The 26,756-nt window shown below is 37.3% G+C and overlaps 1 protein-coding gene across 4 annotated transcripts in view; it reads right to left on the bottom strand.

The window, feature by feature from the left end:
• The window catches only part of sas (stranded at second transmembrane protein), a 186,510-nt gene that overhangs the window by 17,326 nt on the left and 142,428 nt on the right, over positions 1-26,756 (bottom strand). For 2 of the 4 annotated variants that reach the window (XM_083137678.1, XM_083137676.1), the window contains exons 11-18: positions 24,683-25,561; positions 17,642-18,172; positions 12,628-13,974; positions 11,308-11,367; positions 9,611-9,737; positions 6,615-6,808; positions 5,553-5,716; positions 2,010-2,178 (exon numbers count right to left, since the gene is read on the bottom strand). In XM_083137678.1, coding sequence (XP_082993804.1) covers positions 2,010-2,178; positions 5,553-5,716; positions 6,615-6,808; positions 9,611-9,737; positions 11,308-11,367; positions 12,628-13,974; positions 17,642-18,172; positions 24,683-25,561 — 3,471 coding nt within the window. The remainder of the gene's footprint in view (positions 1-2,009; positions 2,179-5,552; positions 5,717-6,614; positions 6,809-9,610; positions 9,738-11,307; positions 11,368-12,627; positions 13,975-17,641; positions 18,173-24,682; positions 25,562-26,756) is intronic. The other 2 variants (XM_083137680.1, XM_083137679.1) reach the window with 2 other exon arrangements.

Genomic DNA, 26,756 nt, shown 5'->3' with positions numbered 1-26,756 from the left:
GTTGAACGAATGGAGGGGAAGATGCACAAGGGCTTTTGACTGAAGGTTTTTTTGTTAGTGTTCGCTCTACCAAGGTGTAAGGGGTGTCCTTTTGAGAAGGTGTCTAAAAGTCAACCTCACTTCCACATAGTACACCTCCATAACGACAATGGAAGATGCACAAGGGCTTTTGGATGAAGTTTTTTTTGTTAGTGTTCACTCTATACCAAGGTGTAAGGGATGTTCTTTTGAGAAGGTGTCTAAAAGTCAACCTCACTTCCACGTAGTACACCTCCATAACGACAATGGAAGATGCATAAGGGCTTTTGGATGAAGGTTTTTTTGTTAGTGTTCGCTCTACCAAGGTGTAAGGGGTGTCCTTTTGAGAAGGTGTCTAAAAGTCAACCTCACTTCCACGTAGTACACCTCCGTAACGACAATGTTGGAGGGCTGAGGATCTGGCATCTGAACCTACGACCAGTATAATCATCTATATGGCTGTGTGCTGTCTTGTGTTTCACCCTTATTTGTTATTTTCCTGTAGTTTACGGTTATTACAAGCATAAGAAAACAGTTTTTCGTTGTGACGTTTCAGGAGAGCACACACTCCCTTCATCAGACATTTATTTTCATTTTGACTAAAGATACAGTTATAACAATGGTTAGCAATTTTTTAAATAAAAATAATCTGTTATATAATGGATGTTGTCAATGTTACATTGTTGTAATATAGCAACTTAACTGTGAAAAGAAGCAGTCTGTTTTATTTTTATTTCAGATAAAAGAATTTTGATCACATTATTTTTTATTTAAAATTATGAATAAAGTCATCATTGTTTTCACAAAGTCTCTTGATGTTTTCTGTTACATTAAATTTTAAAGATGGTGGCTTACTCCATTTGTGAAAAAGAAAACTCCATACTGGATCTATGTTACCATTTTTATTATTTAATTTATTCCAGTGTTCTTCTGCAATGAACGAAGCTTCCCAGACATTCAACTCTATGTTTCCCGTCAATCTTTTTAAAACCCTTCTCTATTACAACAATGTAACATTGACAACATCAATTATATAACGGATTCTTTTTGTATAAAAAATTGCTAACCATTGTTGTAACTGTATCTTTAGTCAAAATGAAAATAATTGTCTGATGAAGGGAGCGTGTGTTCTCCTGAAACGTCACAACGAAAAACTGTTTTCTTATGCTTGTAATAACCGTAAACTACAGGAAAATAATTCTAGAATGCAAGCAATGCGTACATACAAGAAAAACCCTTATTTGTGTTGAGTATCCCTTTACAGCCTGACCATTAACCTGAGGAAAGAGATTTTAGTGCTCGGGGACACATGTTGATATTAGCTATGGTAAGGGGCTTGGCTCCATACAAAATGATGCTTGCAAAGAGCCTCTAAGTGCTGATGCACCTAGAATTTTCACTTCAATCAATTGATGAATGATGCAGCACAAGTACAGATTGTTCTGTCAACCCCAGTGACAGTGACAGAAAAATTAATGGAGTGGTAGTGGAGGGAATGCAAATATTTTCTGTGGGGTATTCACATTTATTATACCATACAAAATATACATATTTAAATTGAAAGGGCATTTATTTTTCAAGATTTTCTTGGTTGTTGCTAGTGTCAGCATTGGCTCAAGACAAGTAGGGTGGGGTTTGCCCCACCACCACACTCTGGTGATGCATCACAGGCCCATCACTAAAACCGAAATTTAAAAGTGCTTTGCACCATGCCATGATAGCACATAGGGGTTGTGAAAGTAAGACCCACACATTCTTGATCTCGGATATGGTGTAAGCAGCACCATGCTCCAATCATTTTACTAATCTCCCTCAGGTACCACTAAATACAGGCTGGGTGAGAAATAGAGCCACTTTATGGAAAGATAGTATGAGAAAAAAATCTCAGAAAATCGAACCAAATCCTTCTATATGGCAGTTAGATACTATGCTCTCTCTCTCTCTCATATCCTAAGAATGTATATTACACCTTTAACCAAATTTTCACTTACCAATCTCTGCTGAAGTTGTTACATGGATAGCATGCTCTGAGAGTAATTCTGTTGTCTGGCTTGGGAACGGAATGAAGAATATTCCTACTTCATATTGTGTACTTGGTTTCAAATTCTCTATTGTGTAACTCGTCACTGCTCGGTGTATCAATGGAGTGGCAGCATAGACCTAGGAAACACAACAAACATTAATATATTCACATTCATTTTAAGGATACTGCTTATGAAATTCAATGCATTTTTTTCACAAATATATGACTGGGAGTTACGAAAATTTAATGATATCATAGCCTTCCTGAAAGATAAGAAGGGCTGTGGAAAGTTAATTAAATTGCTTTAATGGGGATGTACAGTACTGTGCAAATTAATGCGGACAAAGAGAAAAAATATATATTTTTTCCATTTTTTACTCTTTCTTGGAGATGTACATAACGTACACTTACACTAATATGAAATATGTCCTCCTTTGGCTGCTATTAGCTGCTTGATGCAGTTTGGCATTGATTGAACCAAATTTGAACACATAACTTTGATATCACTGTCGTGAAACCACACATGAATCACATTGGTAATGACATTTTGCTTCATTGAACAGTCCATTTTTGCAACACGTTTCTTCACAATACCCCATAAGTTTTCTATGGGGTTCATATCCGGTGAATTCCCTGGCCAATCTAGAATCGTGAAATTGTTGTCAGAAGCAAATTTACGTACAGACTTTGATGTGTGACAAGGAGCAAGGTCATGCTGAAAAATTCTTGTCCGTCGTTAGTGGGATTTTGAATGAGTGGGACAATTCTGCGCCTCAATATGTCAATGTATTTTCCGGAATTCATCATTCCATCCACTGGTACGAGCCCTCCAGGTCCACTGCAAGTAAAGAAACCCCAAAACATTTGCTTGGGTGGGTGTTTGACTGTCTGAATGCAATGTTCAGCTCGTAAAGGTTCACCTGGACTTCGTCGCACAACAGATGCTTTGTAGCCATGCACTTCAAAGTGAGACTCGTCTGAGAATATTACCTTCCTCCAATCAGTGACTGTCCATTTCTGGTATTTCTTAGCCCATTTTAGGCGTTTCGTCTTAATTTTAGCTGTCAACAATTGCTTTTTAACCGGTTTCCTGGATTTTCTTCCAACTTCAAGTAAGCGATGTCGAACAGTTGATGCATCAATACTGATCCCAGCAGAAAGCAAATCACGTTGCAGGTCCACATTTGTTTTGTATGGGTGAATTTGACTGTTTCTTAGCAGTAACGTGTCACTTCTAGGTGTTGTTTTGCATTTTCTACCACACTTTCCTTTTCGCTTTGGAAAAAAACTACCAGTTGCCCTAGTTTCTGATAATTTTTGACACCGCTGATTTCCCAACACCAGCCTCTTCAGCGATTTGCCGCACAGTCATGGATGTGTTCTCACTCAGTGTAATAATTCTAGAACGTTTTCTGGGTGTTATATCCATAATGAAAACTCGGAGGAACACGGAGCCCAACAAAAGCGTGTTTACTACAGCCAAGCTCTCACAGAAGTCTGTTGGTTAATAATATTGGCATTGCACAACGACAACAATGAAACACCAACAATAATGCTTCAAACCTTGCAATTGTTGTAAACATTCTCAAGTACGCATCAAAAAGTTAGCTGATACTACTAGTATAAATCTGTTACATATTTATTCGATTATCTCACATAAAGAGTGTAAAAACTAAAAAAATGTATATTTTTCTCTTTGTCCGCATTAATTTGCACAGTACTGTATTAAGCGGTTATTCATCACGGAGAAATGGATTGAATGAGCATTGACGAATTTATGAAAAAGAATTAACTAAAATACCTCTTTATGTCCATAATTATAAAACCTGAATTCAATCACTGACAGATATTTCTTAAGGTGTTAGGTTTTGGAAGGACCTTGATGTTCTCTCTTTCCAGTATCAAGCCAGTCCTCTCCTAACTCTCCAGGTTTCCTATAAAACTTCGACCATTCACCTCTCTATGTCAACACCCTTATCATATCTTGCCCTTGCATCACTGTATGCAGGAGCATATATTCGAGGCTAGCAAGGCTATCTGCGAAGCCTGAAAACTAGAGAGTAGAGTACATAAGAAAAATCTATTATAAATTGTGAATACAATTACTCATTTCAATTAGATGATGGTCGTTCTGGAGTTGGCAACCTGATTTCTCAGGAGTTGGCAACCTGATTTCTCAGGAGTTGGCAACCTGATTTCTCAGGAGTTGGCAACCTGATTTCTCAGGAGTTGACAACCTAGCTGCCATTGGCATGGCAACAATACTTCCTTGAAGATGCGAGAATGAGTAAAATGTGTGTATGTATCTATTTATACACGATATTCAGGTCCTCCTCCTTCCATAGCCATGTGCCATAGTGATAGCCCACATCTTGGACTTAGCATACGCCACTGACTGTATGCCAGCTCATGCTGACACTTATACTTCCTCATTCTTTCACAAACACAATCCCAAATTTTGGTGTTGACCTGAAAATATGAGGACAATAGGGGAGCTACTTAAAGGCAAATGTTAGTGGGCTTCAATGAAGAAACTCAGCAAACAGTGGGTTTGGACTTCATGAGCTGACCATATATTACCCAATAAAAAACCTGCTAGACAGGTCTCTATTCTACAGGGTGGCGAGAAAGTCCCTGTACACTGAATTTAAATTATGTGGTTAGGTACACAGCTTGACTCCTATGGATCCAAAACATCCATGTTGGTTTCTCTATGTTCATAGCATAGCCTTATGTGCCATTCAGCTGCAGTACTTATTGTCGGAGTATCGGTTTTCCGCACCTCTTCCTTCACAAGACCTCAAAGGGCATTGTCAGGTGTGCTGATATCAGGGCTTCTTGGAGACCAAGGCAATGATGACTTACGTCCGATCCGCCGATATGTAAAAATTTTGTTTAGGCCTCTGCGGAAAATCAAAGCAAAATGTACTGGTGCGCTGTCGTGTTGAAACCAAACAGTGTTGGCAATTCATTTTGCCATCAATTGTGGCATTCTCAGATAACTGTGCTGATTCAAAGAGCCATTGAAAAAATAAGGACCCAGCAGATGTTCTGCTGTCATCCCTGCCAATACAATAATATGAGGTGGATTGTGCTCGGTTATCTCAAATAGAAAGAGTTTTCTTTTGCCAAGAAAAATACATTCCAATTGTGTGAGCTGCGATAAATCGTTTCATTGTTTCTCCTGTGACTAAATGTTCGTAGACCCATACACAAGCCACCAAATGTTAATCGACAGTGAAAAAGCACCACAACATGCCCAGAATGTTCACACGTCATTGAAGTCAGTGGTTACAGTCGCACCTGGAAGAGGCCTGTTTAATATTTGTGACAAACATATTCTTACAACTGTGTAAAGTACAGTGTAAAGGAACTTCGGGATTTACATAAGCAATACAAAATGAACACAGTCTACAAAACAAAAAATAATTTTAACTTAGCTCGTGCCATGAGTATTTAAAACAAAAACACAAATTAATAGTAGGTTCTGCATATACATTTCACTTCATACCTTTCCTTCCACTTCCTTGTAACGGAGCTGCACACCATCAATGAACTGTAATTCGAAATCTGTAAATTTCCTCCAGGTAACGTGCACCCACGTTGAATTGACTGCAGTCACAGACAAGTCAGGGTTGACTGGTATTTGCGGTGGTAAAGTGGTTGCTGGAGTTGCTGAAAATAAAATGCTTTTATTAATCATCATTTCTTGTATGTATTGCTTGCATTGCAGAATTACTTCTCTTGCAGTTTACAGTTCTTCTAAAAAACATGAACACAATTTTTCAATGTAACGTTTTGGGAGAATTGTGTTTATATACTTGTAAGAACCATAAACAGCAAGGTAAATATTTTTCGAAACCAGCAATAGGTATTTTAAAAGATGTACCATTATTAGGGATGAACTGATACTGATGTCAATGTATTGGTATCGGCCGATATTAGCCAAGAGCATAACTTGGGATTTTACTCTGGGGTGGGGGGTAGGTAGAAAGTTTTCTATTCCATAAAAATAGCGTCCAGAACTATTTTGATAAATAACTGTCATAAAAATTACTCCTTAATTTGCTCAAGCCCCAGGAGGTTAACAAAAGCACCATTAACTTGTGAATTTGAATAAACCTGAAAACTTGGAAGGGGGGATGAGAGGGGAGGGTTTCCCTTGCCAAGTTATGCCTATATACTCAGTTGAGCAATTTTTTACATATTTTTTTCAAGTATAAGGGTCCACTTTCAAATTTCACGTATGAAGATTAAAAATGTTATTTCTTATTTTTTTAGCAAACTATAATTTGTTCATTGCTATTGAATGTGCAAAAAGTAACTATTAAATTAGTTACTCATTACTTGTAACTGCATTACATCAAACCAGAGCCTTTGGTTTCCACACCAATGCTCTACAAACGCACTATGAAGCTAATCCCAACATTCCATAACTTAGATCTCTGTGCAAGTTATTACATACAGAACTTTCATGCCGGTAATGTTTACTTAGACATGCATTATTGAATGACCAGTATATTGCAGATAAGATCTGATGCGATTCTTATATCAAGTAAATTGATCTACATACCTGGTTCTGCAGTTCTTACAGTAAGCACCCGGCTACTTGGAGAATTCTGAATGTCCCTCATTATAACAGTCACTTTGACTTTGTATGTCGTGTTGGGCTTCAGATCTGTGAGACGATACTCCAGCGTTGGTCTAGTGATGATGTCATCACGCAGTGAAAACACTTGATGATCCCAAGTTGAGACGTCATCATTTCTGGAACATTAGCAAAATATGTAGTAATATTGCTAAGAGTGTAACAAAAAAATATCTTGCTTAGTACAATTAGGCATGTGGCAGATTAATTGGTACAATATATTTGCATATTGGTTCATCATAAAAATTACCATTATCGATAGACAAATCACCTGTAATTTGTGCAAAATTCTGACATTTTGTTAGTATTTTTAGAAATTTAGAGGTATAATTCCTGTACTCTGGTTTTATACAATAAACATCTAAACATACAGTTTCATTTTTGAAGCAAAATTCTAACTAGGGGTCCTCGTTTTGAATCCTGGTGTGGACATTCTGTTCTTTGTAAGTGTTTCTCCATCAATTACATCATAGCATTACTCATCTTCATCATCTCGGTAGCCAAATGTGATGATGCTACGTAACAAAAATTCAATAAAATGAAGGCAAAATCCATTGCAGTCATCAATGGAAATTGTTAGGTGAGGGGTACTTGAGTTGATACTAGCAAAAAGATAGTCCCATGATTTAACATGGTCGCTATAAGGAGGATGCTTTGCATAAAATTTCCTACACTATCCCCCTACATCAAACACTGACAGTCATCTGATTACCTACATTAAGTAGCTTAATAAATCATTCAAGTTTTTCATGGGGTATATGCAATTTTATATCGCATACATAGAATATCAGTTATCAGTAGTAAGTCTCGAAGCTTCTCTGGTGAGAAAGAATGAACAGATTAGACTGTGCGACAATGAAAATTGCCGCAGAACAAAAACATGTGATTCCTATGGAGTTCAGTGCCCTGATGACGATAGTGAAAACCGTTTTTCACTATCACCTAAACTTTTCTCTACAAACACAATTTTATCAGTGCACGACTGCATGTTATTGTTGTTGCGGCGCTTATCAGCACAGCCTGTTACTAGGGCTCGACAGTGCATAGGGGAGGGGGTGGAGAGAGAAGGGATAGATAGCCACTTGGTTGAGGTATAGTAAGGTATAATGGAGTTGCAGTTATTTGCATAAGTCAGTTGCTAGTGGGATCACGCAGTGTCTGTTCCTGCAGTATGTGTCATGCAAAACCCCTAACGTGAAGAATACTGTTTGTGTGTGTTCGCGTGTTTCTTGTGTTCAGCGATGTCTGGGCTGTGTGTTAATTCACCAAACCTTTTCTGTTATGTGGGTGGTGAGTTTACAACGAAGTCACAAAGACATCCCATTTCCCCGCTTGTCAAAAAAGCGTACGAGTTGAATTTTGAATCAAAGGTAGATGAGGGTAAGTGTTGGGCACCACAGAACTGTTGCTCACAGTTCTATTTAAGAGGCTGGTTGCATGGAACCCACCCATCTATGCCATTTGCCGTACCACAGTTGTGGAGGGAACCTAGAGACTACATAACAGATTACTTTTGTTTAATGAAACTAACTGGAATCTCAAGTAAATCAAAACACACAGTTTCATATCCAAATTTAAAATCTGCAGTGCGCCCAGTTCCGCATTTCGATTCTCTCCCAGTTCCAAAACCACCAACGGAATGGACACTGGAAGATAAAACAGACGATGGTAGTGACCAACCAATAGATCATGAAGATCTTGATTACACGCCATCTACATCACAGCCCCAACCACAGCCAGAATTGGTATGAACCAATTGACAAACACAGTGTGCTGTCACCACCGCTCCATCTGAAATTGGGCCTTATTAAGAATTTTGTGAAAGTAATGGACAAAGATGGCAGGGTACCCACAACTTCAAATTTTATGCAAATAAAAATACTTTTCATAAAACTTTCTTGCATGCTTCGCTCGCAATGCCTGATTTTCTTAGTCTTATCAAGTTCATAACCGTAGCTAGGGGCGACGGGAGTCTGCCTTGGGCGCCAAATGATCTAAATGAAAAGTTGTAAAATTGATTGATTGATTTATGGTTTTAAGTCCACTTTATTCACAGAGAGGCTAATCGGGACTGGACCTACAGTTTAAAGTGGGATCCGAACCACTGTGCCTCCAACGGGTATCGAACCCGGGATCCATTGATCACAAGGCGACAATGTTACCAGTACACCATCGGGGAAGCACAAAAGTTGTAAAAGAGAGAATGTATTTGCGTCCCGTGATATTATTAGCCTGCAAAAAAAAGTGGATCCAAAAATTTTCTTGCTCGCTTCGCTCACAATTTATCATTGTTCTCTGTAATGCATTGTAAATTGCCAGACAGAGAAATAAGACTAGTATTAATTGATTCTGTTTTAAATGCATAAGCAATTGTTTCGAGGAAAGGGAACGTGCACATTTGAGAGACAGTTTACGTAATTTTTGCTGTTGGTTTATTGTGATATGGATAAATTGGATGTGTAATGTATTTAAATAATATATGTTGTATATAATATGTATTAAAAGAAACTTTCAGTATGTACACAATTTAGTGATCGAATCTTTTGGCTGGGAGTATTCAATCATCCTCATACAGTCCAGACCTTGCACCTAGCAACTACCACCTCTTCAGCCATCTGAAGACCTTCCTGGGTTCAAAGCGTTTAGACACTAACGAAGAAGTGAAAACGACCTTGAGTAACTGGCTATCTCACAAGCAGCAGAGTTCTATGAGGAGGGTATCCAAAAACGCGTAGTTCGTTACGATAAATGTGTTTAAACCAGCAAGGGAATTATGTAGCAAATAGAGAAGTGTATGTAAATTTAGAAAATAAATGTTTTTTTGAAAAACATTTACTTACTTCGTTTTTATTGCAAAACGGACCTTACTTAAAAAATAACCCTGGTATTACAAATTAATCATAAGTAACATAAGTGCTTACTGTAGATCAGATGTAAAGCTGATTTCCACATGGCCATGCAGTCCAACGAAGATTGACGGAAGAGAAAACACAATGTGGACTGAGCTTTCGTCCACAGCTTGCAGAGACTGTACTGCTACCTCATTGGCTGCAAGAATAAAAAAAAAAAAAGATTAAATTACAGCCTATAAACACCACTCACAAATGCGTCATCACAATAACTTTTATCTCTTAATCATTTCAATTTATTCAATTGTCAGTTTTCATATTGAAATTAAATTATTGAAATTATTATGTATATTATAAGTGTGGATGTGCATAATTTTATTATGTTGCTATATATTTCACAGAATATGTAAAAAATGTTATCTGTTACATGTGCAGCTCTACTTATTTCATCAAAAGTTTTCTGCAAAAGCAAGGCTGAAACATATTCTCAGAATAAAAGTAATCCCACATAACAAATTCAAACTCTACATAAATTACATTTATACAATGTGTTTTCGTGACCTTGAATCAAACTGGCTGGGTGGATGGAGACTGGCCCAAGTATCAATATGAAAAAAGGAACCCTGGTCTGGAAAAACGTCATAAAAAAGTTATATGCCAAAAGTTTGAAACCTCTCTCTGGCTGCCGCCTTTGCGCGTGATTTTTAAATTTTACACTTATTTCAGAAGAACGTTATATCTTGGAGACTATTTGAGCAATCTACTTCGGGTAACTTTTGTTTTGCATCTAGAAAAGCAGGGCATGCAACCGTGCAGGAATCAAAACGCCAAAGCCAGTAAGAGGGTGGGCCGCGGCCCCCAACTTTCAATGAAAAAAATCATAAAAATGGGGAGTTTTTTTCACATATTCGATAATGTAATGCACCCAGGAACATGAAATGGCTTTCATCGGTTGAGAAAGGACCATTCTTTGAAAATAAGGCAAAAGTTTGCCTCCTCTTCCCAAAATAGCGAGGAAAGAGGGATAAACTCCCCATTTTGATGATTTTTTTTTCATTGAAAGTTGGGGGCCGCGGACCACCTAACCCCTCTTATTGGCTTTGGCATTTTGATTCCTGCAAGGTTGCATGCCCTGATGTTCTAGCTGCAAAACAAAAGTTACCTGGAGTAGATTGGTCAAATAGTCTACGAGTTATAACATTTTTTGTCAAATAAGTGTACAAATTTAAAATTCGCGGCAGCTTCCATACGCAACTTTGGAGTCGGGGGAGGGGGGAGGGAGGTCCTGGGTGGGTGGGTTTTCTTCCACATGAAATTTCTAAGTTTTATCTCAACATCTGTCAGCGTTTACAATCTCGCATACAAGTATGAAGGTTCAAAAGGCACGTGAACTTTTTAATCAGAACGATGGTCCACCAGTGGGCCATCGGCGGACTACGCCTATATTTTCGATGGTCCACTGGTGGACCATTGGCCGACTAAAGGTTAAGATGGCAGCCTCCAGCATTGCAAGAAGCTCTGTCGCATCCGCTCTAACATCCCTGGAGTTGATCTTGATGACATCACAGGCAACAACGATTCTTGCAAGGAGGGGATACAAGGAGTGTTCGTCACCAGCAGAAAGTGAGGAGGACCTGTTGGCAAGAATTCTTGCTGCCTGTGTTATCAGAACGACACTTTGATTCAAGGTCACGGAAACACCCAGTATAATTATAATTAAAATATACATGAAATACTACATTTTATGGCATATCATCACAAAAACTCACCATTCGTTGAAGGATGAATATTTCCAGAAAACTTTGGAGGCAAAGGTGCACCATTGAAACCTAAATTGAATGATTGAATAAAGAAAGCTTCATATTATAATATTTGAACACGATACATAAAGGCACTGCATACTTCTAGCCTTGATCTACACCTTTTATTGTTTAATAATATACAAATAATTCAGCTTCTCATGGTGTACAAATTACACTAAGTCTTTCCTAGATTTGATTTACCGCCGGCTCACTGGCCGAGTACATTAAGTGATCAACTTTTGATCTTGACACTGAAGTTCCCTGGGTTCGAATCTTGTTCAGGGCATGTGTGTTCTGTGTGAGTGTTCCTTCGTGTAATCATAACTTATGCTCATCATTGGGATTAGTCAAAAAGTGGAAGAAAATCAATGCTAAGTAATAGAATTATATACACAGATTTGATTCAGGAATAGAAGGTAAAATGTTCTGAGCTGATAGGAATTATTTTGACAGTTTGCTAACAAATGCATTCATATTGTGGATAGTTTACAAGAGTCATCAGTTTTCATGTGTGGGGTTCAAAAATATTTCACCCTTTTCTTGACATTTTTAATTTTAATATTTTTGAGCATTTTTCCATACTTAATTTTGTTCAAATGAAGAAGAGAAAGCGAACAAACATATCAGACAATTAAGAATTGTAAGTAACACTGACACTATTGTAGGAAAGAATTTGCCCGTCATTAAATTTCCTCCTATTTATTTTATGTTGCTTTGCTATCTCTTGGGTTAATGGTGATGAAGACAAATTATGAACTGATGAAAGAGTGTTGGGACAAACACTGTGCCTTAACAAGGGTTTGAACTTGATACCTCCTACATCATAGCATCTCATGCTGATCACTTTGCCATGGTACTGACAATATGCATCATTAACAAACTTAAGTATTACAATTATTATTATGACAAGTCAGACATAACAGAATTATACAATCCAAAATATCTTTAAAATTCTTGTCTTCTTTTTACTATATTAACAACAATAAATGGTGTAAATCTATTTCTAAACTACAGTCACTTCGTCACTTTGTTTCTATAAATATGTTCTGTCCTTTGAGATTTTCGTCATAAAGAAACAGGAAAAGAGAAGGAATTAAATAATTTTGTTTTCAAACAAAAAGCAAGCAAGCAGGCAAAAGTGTATGTCTGTTAACAAATTTCAGTTCGGAGTGATAAGTGCAATGACACTTTTCTTTAATATTGCATTTCTGTGCTGTTAAATAGGAAACATTAATGTTTAATTTTCTCTATATAACAGAAGACACAAAGAAGAAATAGTGAACGAACCTGTGGACGACTGTGCTAGGGAGAGGCTTTCTTTAGTGTCTGCTGCGTGAGGTCCGGGAAAGGGCAAGATGAGCTGTGTCTCATTGCGTAAAGTGACAATGTCGTCAGGATGGATGGAGGCATGGGGCCTTTGGGAGAGGGTTTGGTTGTGAATAAGCTGGAGGATATGTTCGGGATGCAGCAGTTCGACAGGCCCGTGCTGTGGTCTGTTGGCTGCAGAATCTTCGACAACATGAATGGGAATGACATGTTGCGGATTGAGACCTAGTTCGTGAAGGATATGTGCGGGAATTTGCGGTTGCTTCGGACGGCCTTGGCCTCCGAAGACATGGATTAGGTGTTCTTCGGGTATACCGTGTTGTGGTCGGTACTGAGGCGGGGCCGGTAACCTATGCTGACTTTGCGGGTGCTGGTGGCGATGGCCAGGTTGGCCCTGAAAGTGAGGATGCTCTTGGCTAAACTCTTGGTCAAAGTACTCCGGAGGGATATCGTGCCCCGTGGGCTGGTTTTTTCCAGCGGGAGGTCTGGGAACGTTCTTAGGATGGAATGGTCCTACAACCTGATCGTGCTGAAGATCTTGAGAGTGAGGACGAAAATTTCCACCTTGTTCAGGCACACGGAATGGAATTTGCTGGTGGTAAGGGCCTGGGAAGGGATGAATGTGATCGTAAATTGGGATGCCTTGTTGCGTTTGGAAACCCTGTGGTGGAGCACGACCGGGGAAGCCTTGTTGTTGGATGATAGGTGGATAGACTGGACCTAGAAGGTGTTCCTCTGGTGTTTTTGTACTTTGCTTAGAGCCACCAGCTTTAGAAGGCTGTTTCGGAGAAGGCAAAAGGTGAATCGGCCCTGGAAAATATTCCCCAGGCGACAACTCTTCGATTTTCTCGGGATGTTCAGAATCCTCTGAAAACTCATGGAAACTTGGACGAGATTTGATCGGGCCGGCACCAGCCTCCTTGCCTCCTGCCAGAGAGGGTTTTAATGTCACAAGAAGCTTATCGGTTGGTTTTGTTCCGACCGAATCCTTCTCTACAGATTTCACAGTGACGGGACCGAGAATTTTCTCTTTCTCAGAAGTTTGTGAAGTGGATGTGGCTGCGGAATTCGGTTTGCTTGAAGATTTTGATGGGGGGAAAATTGTAACAGGGCCAGGTATTGGCAGACCATCAGGAGTGTGGGTCATATGGATAACGACAGGGCCAGGAATTTGATGTTCAGGATTCAGAGGTATGGGAACAATTGTTCTTGGAGTTAAGTGTTCCGGAGGAGGTAATGATGTTTTATTTCCTGTTTGGGGGATACTTTTCCTCAGAGTATCCCCATCATGTTCCTTCGTATCATTTCCTGGAATGTGAAAATTTTATTTACCACAGTTAAACATTTATGTAAAAAAACAACACAAAACACAGACAGCAGTAATGAAGAGGAATTATTATATTAGTAACTACAACAGACACAACAAGCAACACAACAAGAATGCAATACAATATAAAGTGCTTAATACTTTTATTACTAATTCTTGCACCATAAAAATGTATTGTTATTTAATATTTTTATCTGTACTCTAAGTTAAATGACATATTAAAGTAATCACGTGTTATGTACAAAATTTTATATATTTCTTTATTTGTGAAAAACCAAAGATTTTCTTAGTGAGAGAGAAAAGGAAATAACGATCAAAAATATTTATCACAAAGCCCAAATGCTTAGATAGATCGCATGTTAAATTTAGAAATTGGGACATATTGCGTTAAGAGGAGAATTTAAGAAATTAAATGATATAGAGTTATTTTGTGCATTTAATTAATATTAGTAAGGCTGTTGTATCTATATATTTATTTCCAATTGTATAAATTCTGATACAATTTTGTGCTGTGAAGTTAAAAAGAAATATAATACAAAGAAAAGCAAATTGATGATTGTATTAGGTTCTTTCACAATAAAAATAGTAACTCTATAAGTTAAGCTTTCTTTCTGGGATGGAAAACAAAACTTAATAACTTATATCTTTACTAGTAATTTAATTGATTAGAACAATAAAAGGAAAGTTCTCCCTATTTTAATTAAGCACAAATGTACAAACTGTGCATAGCATTGTGTGCATGGAAATAGAGTGTAAATTGAGAATACATAAAATAGAGTGCAAACATACATATTAACACACAGTCACCCACATAATCAAGTGCATGCTAAAATTTGCATCCAACATGAAAAAAATGCTTAGTGAATTAAAGACAGTTGAGAGGAAGAAGACATCCATTGTCATAGGTCACAAATTGTCAAGGAAAGATAACACGTATGCTTGTCAAAAGTTTTAAGTCATCGAATTACATTGTCAATTATTTTAAATCCTAGCCATATAATGCCTAATTTGCAAATGCATATCCTGAAAATTACCTCCACATAATTTAAATATGTACAAAAGATACTAAAATGACATTTGGACTCTTGCTAAATTAAACTTTTATGATTTTACACAAGAAAAAAATGTAGAAGGTTATACATTAATAGGAAACACTCACCAGACACTGGATTTTTTTTTTCAGGTTGCGTCTTCAAACGCAGAGACAGTGGAAATGAAAGTAAATGTTGCACCTGCAAGATTGCCAGGTCAAGAGCAAAGATAAAGTTGGCATGAATACCCTACCAAAAGAACCAACCACATTTATTCATACAAACTTTATCTTCGTTCTTGACCTGGTAACATTGCAGATCCAACACTTAATGTCAGTTTCCAACATGTTTAAAATTTAAAGATTTTCAGTGTCTACCGAACGTTTAATATTTCCTTCACATTTTATGTATTAACCCTTTTAGCCCTCCTATTTAGTATGTGTGTGTGTAATTTTTATGAAATGAAGCAATAATTTACATACGCTGAGTTAATGTTGATTACTATTTGTTCATTAAAAAAATTAAATTTTTTGGGAAAATTACAGAAATATTTGGAAAAATTTTACTGAAAAATCTGGATTTAGATGTTCTTATGAGTCCACCGCTCACTATGACAATGTAGGTTTATAAAGATTACCATAATACAATTTTCCAACTGTGCATGCACAAGAAATACATAGTGCATAGTGCATAGTGCAATGTGACAATTCCAAACTTTTGTAAAGTTGAATGGATGCTAATAAATCAATCAATCAATCAATCAATCATCTGTGTAAGAAATGATTCAACGCTTATGGTCAGGCACATATCTAGAAATATGTTTCAGGGGTGGGGGATGGGGTTGGTCCGAACCGAGTGTCTCAGGAATAATACTAATAATAGTAATAATAATAATAATGTTTAATTTAAAATAATTATATTAAATCATACTAATAATACATAAATTAATATTATATTATTATTACACAAATAGAACTGTATAAGAATAGAGATATAACAGTGCATATTCATTATGTAGCTTACCTGTAGTTAAGATTGGAATAATTTACATAAAAACAAGTGACCTGACAATGAAATTAGTCTCAAATAGATGAATAATTGAATATTTATGGAATAACAAAAAAATGTTACATCTAGTTGGAGAAAAGTAAGTTTCGGATTAATATTTTATGCATATTATTTTGAGTAGTAGTGTACATAAATCTTCTTTGTAATGTCATTCAAAGCCGTATGATCCCAATATATAATCCTTGCCTTTTAAAAAGTTCAGAAGAAATTAATAACCATCGATTATGCAACAAATGCTAATGTTTTCATTATTTAATTTTAGTACTTGATAAGTCTTTCAGGGGGGGGCAGCATCCGGACCCATGGACAAGCTTATATTACATTTATTCCTCAACCTAATGTACCGATCAATGTTTATTTTTCTGAATTAGTATCCCTGGTCTGCATTGCAAGATGTAAATCTCAATGTAAAAGTTAGTATTTTCACATAATTCTCCCTCATTCTCGTAGCAAACCATCCATAACACATTTTTAACAAACAACGAAAAATTTCCACTGATTATCCTCCTACAAGTGCATAAATGATAACATAAATAGTTTAAATTAGCAAGAGTTTCATAAACTAAGGACTGCCATGTTCTACGTTCTACTAAGATGCTAACCAGTATATAGAGAATTTACATGTTCTGCAATCAAGCTGAATATTCATTCACACTTACCTTACCAAGAACATGCTATCTGGTCAATGATACAAAGTTCCTACATTAGAAATTTATAGCTGTACAGAAATAGTAACATCTATGTACAGATTTTATATATAGAACCCATACAAGTTAATCTATTGAACAGGAATCTCTAATATACACCTACAATAGTTTAATGAATCTAGTTGAGTTTATCAGCTGTGATAGTAAAATATATACACTATAATTAAGAATTGCCAAATATTAAGCAACTGTATGTAAACATGAAAAAACTAGCAGAATTTTAATTACTTTTTAGTTCACTATTTAAAAGCTTTTTCATCAGTTTCATACAGTATATAGTTTTCATTCATTATCTATGTGAAGAAAATTCTGATTGAATAAAGTAGGTATAAATGCTACATTTCTGAATACTTCTTTGGTAGAATGTGAATGATTTCAATAAGTGAAATTAAATATCCTACATAAATGGAATGTTAAAGAGGTGTCTCGGGATATCAGCCAGATTATTTACAGACAGGCTTCTGAGCTTTCGAGAGCTATCGTCACTCTCATCTTCAGGTATTGAAGCTTGGAAGCCTATGCAGAAGTCACCTGGCTGATATCCCGAGAAAACCTCTTCATCATTCGCTGCCAGGAAAGCTTCTAGAATTTTAAAAGAATGTATTAAATATGTATTTTTACAAAACAAATAAGTACTCTATGTATTTTACTAGTTTTACTAACAAGAATAAATTATTATGTGTGAAAGTCTACACCATTAGGAAACTACAATTCTAACATTGTAACTTTGTGTGCAAGAAATATTTTTAAATAGACTTGGAACTTGGAATATTTACTTTTGCAACAATGAAAAGTCAAACACTATGACACGATATACTGGAAAGACTTGCGTTTTACAATACCTGTGTTCTGCGGATGTGGACACTGCCAGTACAAGCAACAATCATCATCCGGTAGATGATCTAAGGTAGCCGTGTGAGCCGGACATGGAAGATTTGGTGGTGGCGTGGCTGTAACCGGAGGGCAGGTTGGGTGACAAGTAACATTTCCAAACTCACAATAGCAACGTTGTTCGCAGCCGGTTAACTTTTCGGGAATGTCAGCAAAATTGTGGTACATTTCTCCCGCATACATGCACGAGCCGTTGTTCTTGCAATGGATGTTCGGACAACAATTTGGTGGTTCCGCTACAAAGTCAGGCTCCTTCTCCCACGACACGCAATGTGGATCTAGCACATCGAGAGCAAAATCTGTGGGGCATTCTATTGTTGCACACTGCACTCCTGTTTTCGTGCATGCACAGTATGCTGCACAGCCATCATGGAATTCCTCGTCCCTCTTGTACTTTTTCCCTTTGTATTCGCAATCCACGCCTGGTACTACACCTGCATCATTTGTTGGAAGACTTGGCGATGATTCGTCTAGAAGGAGATCTGACGAAACAAAATTATTAATGTTATTCTAAATGACAACTGTATGAGCAACCACAGCAATATTATATTATTCACTAATGGAAAAATATACCTTTTGTAATTAATTTTCTTATTTGTCAGTTCAAATAATAAACTATCTCCACAAAAGTATATAATGCAAAATGATATTTGTGTAAGTAACTCTATGTATTACAAATAAAGAAAGTTATCTTATCGGTTATGTGGAATTAACTAAAACAAGGAATTCAGCATAACATGAAGGTCTATCTTAAGAATGTGAAAAGAGGCATAGGCTCATCCGAAATATCCAAAAGTGGTTGGCCCAATGTTGGCCCAATCGTACTGAAAATGGTTGGCCCACGGTTGGCCCAATGTAAAAGATACCATTGGGCAACGTTAATTTTGGCTGTGGTTCCAACATTGGCCTTGACTAAGTAAGTGAACTTTAGTCACCATTTTTGTCTCTTTTTCAATTTAGTATTGCAAAATTGTAATAAATGTTACTTTTAGTGAAAAATGCACAGTATAAAGTATTAACTAATTATTGTTTTTTCAACTACTTGTGTGTAACAGAAAATATAAACTAATTACAAAAAATATTTTCCTGTTTTGTAACTTACAAGTCAAGTGTGTTCATAGTTTTTCTATTAATTATTTTTTTTATAAAAAAAAACACTGCATTGCATACTTGTTTGTGGTTGTTTGTGATGGCGGACTGGCAACTATGCTCACTTTACGCGGGATTGAATAGTCTGTGGGTATCCGGTAGAATGGCGGTCTCGAGGTGAAGATGTCATAGAAATTTGTACAATTTTGTATCTTACCGTTTTGGCAGTAATAAATAGTTGTTATTGTTAAGATATGCGTCGTCATATCTGTAAGATCCTAGAAACGGAACTACAGTGGTAGCAGCCTCGTGGTTAGCAGAATGGCAGACGTGAGTAAGATAGAATTACTGAACAATGGCAACTATCATGTCTGGGCACTAAAGGTAAGTGCAGTGTAGCGAAGTAAGGGATTGTACAAGGATGCAATATTGAATAATGAACCAACAGAAGAAAAAGCTAGAATTGTTTGGGAAAAGAAAAATGACGAAGCTTTTGGTGTCATAGTTGTTACTTTATCGCCCGACCAGGCTGGACTGTTCATTAACGAGACATGTGCAAAAACAGTGTGGGATGAACTTAAACGCATTCACACGGGAAACACACAGGACAAAATAATAGATATAGGTGTGGAAATGAAGAACATAAAAATGGGTGAGAAGGAAAGTGTTGACGAATATGTTTTGAGAGCACGAAACATAATGTCAAAAAGTGCTGCATTGGGTCAACCAATTACGACACGAGAAGTAGTGTATCATATTGTACGGGGTGTTCATCAAAAGTATGAAAATGTCGCAGCAGTATTACGAGCACAAAGGGGTGCGACAATTGAAGAAGTGCAAGATACCTTAAAAGAAGAAGAGGTTAGGTTGCATAAAATGGACTACAATGAAAAATCCGAACAGGCATACAAGGCTCGGGATAAGAAGTATTGGAAGAATAAAGAAGCTGTGCGAAGATGCTGGATGTGTGGAAAAGTAGGACATTTTTCGAAAGAATGTTGGCACAATAGAGAAGGTGGGAAAGCTCAAGCTAGGAGACCTTCTACGTCTACCTCTGCATCTACACCTTCTAAAACACCGAAGGGAAAAATGAAACAGACGGGATTCACATGCGAAGACAACATGGAAGCTGCTTACAGTGTATACGACATGCAGGAAGACAGAAGAGAAGTGCAGGTATGGTGTATAGATTCTGGTTGTACATCTCACATGACAAATAAAGAAGACTGGCTGATAAATAGAAGAGAAGTGCAAAGTGAAGTGCAACTTGTGGAGGAAGGAAAATCGATGGAGGCCAAAGTACAAGGTGACATTAAGGTATCAACAGTCACAAATGATGGCCAACTTCACGATGTGTGTATTTATGATGTATTATATGTACCTGATTTGCATTTGAATTTATTGTCAGTTAGAGGTTTGGTGAATCATGATAATGAAGTGTTGTTTTCCAAAAATAGTGCAAGGATAATTGACAAAAATGGCATGTTAGTGGCAGAAGCACAGGAAAAGAATCGTATGTACACGTTACAAACTTATGTAAGATCAGATGTAAGTCATTGTAAGGATGCATGCTTAAGTATGGAAACTAATGTAAACAATGAAAAATACATGTGGCACAGAAGATTAGGTCACTTGAATGAAAAATATTTAAATAAAATGAAGGACAGTGATATGGTAAGAGATTTAGATTTTAAGCAAACTTCAGAAAAATTAGAATTGTGTGATGCATGTACAAAAGGAAAAATTGTACAACTTCCTTTTAAACAAAGCAATGATGTATGTGAGAAACCACTAGATTTGATACACATGGATTTATGTGGACCTGTAGAAAAAGAGTCATTGGGGGGTGCTAAATACATGTATGTTATTGTAGATCCTTACAGTAGAAGGGTGTTTGTATACTTTCTCAAAACTAAAGATGAAGCTTTTGATTACTTTGTAAAATTTAAAAGCCAATATGAAAAGGAAGCTAACAATTGTATAAAAAGTGTAAGGTCAGACAATGGTACTGAGTTTGTTAACAGTCAATTTCAAGAGTTGTTTAACAAAGAAGGTATTGATCACCAGTTAACTGTTCCATACAGTCCACAAAGTAATGGTATTGCTGAGAGAGCAAACAGGTCACTACTAGATATGGGAAGAACAATGTTAATTGATGCAAGGTTACCCATAGAATTTTGGGCTGAAGCGGTTGCAACGGCAGCGTACATCAAAAATTGTATCCCTACCAAGGATGGTGGCACAAAAACTGCAATGGAAAGATGGACGGGAAGGAAGCCTACAGTAAAACATATGAAAGTATATGGATGTGTGGCATACAGATATATTCCGAAGAAGTGTAGAAGCAAATTTCAACCAAAGGGAGAAAAGGAAATATTTGTTGGGTATTCCAGAAAAAGGAAAGCATACAGGCTGTACAACACCAAAACAAAACAAATACATGAAGCTAGAAGCGTTGTGTTCGATGAAAGAAACTGTGGAGGCTTACTGATGAATTGTAATTTGGAAGAGCAACTAGAATTCAACAACTTGAAGTATAAACATGATGAAGACAGGGAAAGTAAGCAATATGACAACAGCAATGTCCATTTGCATGAATCGAAGGTAGAAGAAAGAGGACCGGACATATTTCTTGACTTAACACCTGAAGATCTACCAGAAGAAATACAAACAGATGAGTTAACCATAGAAGACAGTGGAGACAAAAGAAGTGGACGGAAGAAAGGAGAAACAAACGAAGTGTTAAAATCAAGACACAAAGAAAATTTGAAAAGAAATGAAGATCAACTTAAAAGTCTAGGTGTGAAAAGATCTGAGAGGATAAAAGCAAGAGAACAAACAAATTTTGCACAAGATGTCATACCACAAACCTTCGATGAAGCTCTGAGTTCAGCATACAGTGAAAATTGGAAGATTGCAATGAACGAAGAGATGCAAGCATTGGAATCACATAATGTTTGGACATTAGTTCCCAGAGAGGAGAACATGAAGGTTGTAACAAGCAAATGGGTATTTAGTACAAAGGAGAACATGGATGGGACAATATACAAAAGAAAAGCAAGATTGGTGGCAGTTGGTTGCGGACAGAGAGAAGGCCTTGATTATGAGAGTTCGTTTTCACCAGTAATAAGAATGGAATCAGTACGTGTATTGTTAACTGTGGGAGCACATTACAAAATGAAAGTAAATCTCTATGATGTAAAAACTGCATATTTATATGGTAATTTAAGGGAAGAAATATACATGGAACAACCAGAAGGGTTCATGGAAGATAGGCATAAAAACAAAGTTTGTAAATTACAAAGAAGTTTGTATGGGTTACCACAATCAGGTCTTTGTTGGAATGAGAAACTGAACGAAGTTCTCACCAAAATAGGTTTCAAAAGACCGGAAAGTGATCCTTGTATCTATAAACTGACAGGACAAGAACTTTTGTACATAGGAGTATATGTTGATGACTTTTTGGTAGTAGGTCCAAATAATGAAAGCATAGATAAGATAATGCAAATAATTCAGAAATATTTTGTAATTCAAGAGAATAATAGCTTAAGTTCATTTTTGGGTATGGATATAATTGTAACTGAAGAAGGTTATCAGTTGTCACAAAAGGGTTATATTTCAAAAATATTAAAGAAGTATGAACTTCATGATTGTAATCCAGTGAAAACACCAGGTGATTTGAACTAAGATTTGCATAATTTTGAAGAGTCAAAACCAGTTGATGAAACAAAGTACTTACAAATGTTAGGCTCACTTATGTATTTATCTGTAGGGTCAAGACCAGATATAGCTTTTTGTGTGAGTCAATTGTCAAGGTATAGTAAAGATCCAAGGGAAATACATCTAGCAGCAGTAAAAAGAGTATATAGATATTTGAAAGGTACGTGCAATTATGCATTAAATTTTTCAAGTGAAGGTGGTAAGCTTGAATTATGCACGGATGCAAGTTGGAGTACAGCAGTAGAAGCAAAATCTCGTACTGGCTATCTTGACAAGGTTGGAAACTCAGTCATCAGCTGGAAAAGCAAATTACAGAATTTGGTTGCTTTGTCTACTTGTGAGGCAGAATTGATTGCATTATGTGAAGGTTTGTGTGATATAAAATGGGTCATAAGTTTAATATCAGAATTAGATGTTGGAAATTTTGTAAATAGACCAGTGATTGTTAAAACTGATAGTAAATCAGCAATTGATTGGATCTCAAGTAACAATGTAAAGGCAAGAACTAAACATATAAATAGAAAATATAATTTTGTAAAACTGGATGTAGCAAATGGGAATGTGTATCTTCAACATGTAAATTCAGAAAATCTAGAAGCTGATATACTAACTAAAAATGTGACTAAATCAAAAATGGAGAAAATATGTAAGGGCATATACATGTAAAATAATTTAGTATTAGCTAGTGTATGTGTAAAAGTAGAAATACTATTGTTAGCGCGTAATGTTCGCAAAGGGGGGAATGTTGCGGACTGGCAACTATGCTCACTTTACGCGGGATTGAATAGTCTGTGGGTATCCGGTAGAATGGCGGTCTCGAGGTGAAGATGTCATAGAAATTTGTACAATTTTGTATCTTACCGTTTTGGCAGTAATAAATAGTTGTTATTGTTAACATATGCATCGTCGTATCTGTAAGATCCTAGAAACGGAACTACAGCTGCCACCTGGTGACAGAAATGTGAATGTTTCAAGTTTATTACATCAGTAAATAGTCTGTGAAGAATTTATCAGTCGGGTGGTATTTACAATCAGTATTATGCAGTTGCAGTTCGTTCTGTTCATTCATCATATTCACATTTTATTTGCATTGAGTGTGTTCATGATAATCTCTGCTACAGTTGAAGACTTTGAACTCTACTTGCTTATAATCTAAAACATTTTTCTTCATAAATATTTTGGAATCTAGTCAGATCTACACTTTGTGGTACAGAACAGCTGTTAAAAGCTATACGGTAATTGCTTGCATTGTACATGAGGCACAAGGAGAATTTCTGAGCCCAAATATTCTAGAATTGTACAGAAAATACAACATGTTATCAGGACTCATTTGCATATGAGAGTTGTGCATTGCTATGGTGCTGATGGTAAAACATGGAACAGGTAGAGTGCCAAGATTGCTAATCAGAGAAAGGAGTTTGAGCCCAGTTACACCCTACATGTGCTAAACATTCCTATGTATTACAATACAAGGTCATAAGAATCATGTAATTGATACGTCTCATGCGCTGACACAGGGCGGTCACTGGTGAGTTACTCTGTGACAAGATTCATAATGGTTGTGTTCCACGGACTGATCCATGAAGGCATATGGGGTGATGTGGAGGTAGAGGTCCACATATTCTTGATCTCTGTCATGGTTAGGATGATGTAATCAGCATGGCCGGCTACCTTTAACACCCAGGGCTGCCCCCAGGTACCCATTTATATGAGGCTGGATGGGCCTTAGAGCTATGCAGAAACAGGGAAATGACTGGAAAATTTCCTGGTCCAGATCACGTGTTCCAGGATTCGAACACGGGGCTTCCACATGGTAGCCAGATGCTAGCTCTCCAATTGATTGATTGATTGATTGTTCTCAGGGTGCTCATTATCCAACCAGGGAACCAATTCAGTACCACTTGCACCAAAGGTTAGAGCACTAATGATTCAACTACACAGGCCCATCTTTCTTATTGATCTTGGATCAATGCCAGAAATGTGGATTCTGCAGGGGATAGAATCAGGGGACATTACAGACCATTATGCTGTGTGAACACTAACCCTTACAACCACACTTTCTTTGTGTGTGCATATGCACAAGTGTAAATTAACACAAGCAAAAGCAGCATCTACAAAGACATACAGAATACAGTAAAGAAATTAGAGAAAACAAAAGAAGAAGAAGAATCATTTAAAGTTACCTGACGAAGAAGAAGTAGAAGATGAAGTTGAAGAGCTGACCCTCGACAGGCTGCTTTCGGTTGCATGCTCAATTGCAATGGTTGATTCTGTGCCCTGGTTCTCACTCGAAGTTTTGTTCAGAGATTTCCCTTCCCTGCCACGAACCACAGTTTCGACCGTTATGACAGGGACTCCATGAATTACCTCACCAGTATAGGAAGGAGTTTCTGTATTAGCTTCAGTGCTGCCATCTCTAGGATGCTCTGAAGTTGTTTCCTCAAGAGCTACAGCTGAATTGTGCTTGTTGAAGAATGCCTGACTTTCTGTTGAAATCGCAGTGCTAGTTTCAACCTGCAGGCTGACTGTAGAAGATTCTGCAGGAGCTGAGTTTGCAGGTATACTTTCATTAACTACTACAGCTTCAGTTGCAGTATCATTATGATCTGATACTACAGGAACTTCAGTAGATTCTTGGGCAATATGTTCGGCAACTCCTGCAGGACTTAAAGTCAATTCATCCATAGGTATATGCTCTGTAGTAGTACTAACACTTCTTATAGCTGACACATCACTAGTATCAAACATATCAGTCATCAAAGTGACAATGCTCTCGGTTGCCTCTGACCCATGAGAAACCGACATGCCCTGAGCATCCGTCGTATGTGTCTCTTCCGTAAGAGGTGTGCTTTGCTGATCGTCACACTCCAAAACGTGACAGCATATATCCTGAGGATCGGGCCGTAATGTGCAGTGTGGCAACACTGTGGATGCAAGAAACATGGGGCATCGTGGTACACACTGCATATCTCCAGGACTGACACATGTACATTTTTCTGAGCAGTCATGATACATCACTTGCCCAATATCAAGCTTATGATGCTCAAATTCACAGCCACCATCTAGCGGTTTGGAATAGAACAAAGAGAGATAGAAACAGTAGGAAAGCAAGTTCACTGATATGTAGAAATAGATCTCTATAAATTATAGCCATGTCTTTTCAACACTTGTTTCTATTTACACCATTGCAATATAAATAACACATTACAAAAACCTCCCCCACTCCTTCAATTCTTGTTCACAAGGATTAATTCATTGATTGTTCATACACACAATTTTAATACTGATGTGTAGTTTTTCTAGTTCCCCAATTGTAAGAACATTCTGTTATTATCCACCAGGCCCATAGCCAGGCAGGGGTCAGGGGGGCTAAGCCCCCCTAGAACTATTGTCAGCCCCCCCCCCCTCGGCACTGGGGTCAGCTCCCTTGACATTAGGTAAAACTATTTTGTGTAATTTGTTTGCAGTAAAGAGTGAAAATGTAGACAGCAGATATTATTTTATCCTTCACCAATGTTGTGAGCAAATTCAGGGAGCATGAACACTATTACATTCGTTCATCTTATTTATAAGGAGAAGTCTAAATATCGGCAAGCATTTAGGAGATTCTCTTCTCTAGACTTCAGAAAGTTCCTTCACAGGGGAGCTTCTTTATCTTTACCTTCGTCGCCCCTATTGCGACCTCCCATTTATACAAAAATCTGTGACTTTGATGTCATTATGCAAATTCCCTCCACATCTGCATCAAAGGTTAACAGCTCCCACGTTTTGGGAACGAAGGGGAGTTTTATTGTTTCGGCCGGGGAGTGGAATGTATGCTAGGCACTATGATTGAATAGTGTCAATCTTTTCTTGGTGATATAAATATCTGTATTATAAACGTAGTATGGAGTGTGTAGTAAGCGATAATTTCAGTAGCAGCCAATTAACACTTCAAGCAATATTTTAAAAGATATAGAAAAATTGTAGTATTTGTGTGATATTTCTGAACTTTATGTAACTTAATGACCCCGCTCCCCCACACACATAATTTACCTTCATTTAATAAACTTTTGAAAAATGGACTTGATTTACAAAGCCAGCCCCTTGATAACCCATGAGCCCCCTGGAGATCAATTCTGGCTACGGGCCTGTTATCCACTAAGAGATACAGCATTGTAAAATTGTCAGAAATTAACAGTTTTTATGTTAATTTTGTCCCACACCATGAGTGTGCAGTCTAAGGTACCAGACTTTGAGCTCCGGCTATAGGATACT

This window comes from Lepisma saccharinum, chromosome 16, assembly GCF_977018435.1.
Source record: "Lepisma saccharinum chromosome 16, izLepSacc3.1, whole genome shotgun sequence".
Lineage (NCBI taxonomy): Eukaryota > Metazoa > Arthropoda > Insecta > Zygentoma > Lepismatidae > Lepisma > Lepisma saccharinum.
The sequence above is the reverse complement of the archived record's forward strand: the minus strand, read 5'-3'. Positions and strand labels throughout refer to the sequence as shown.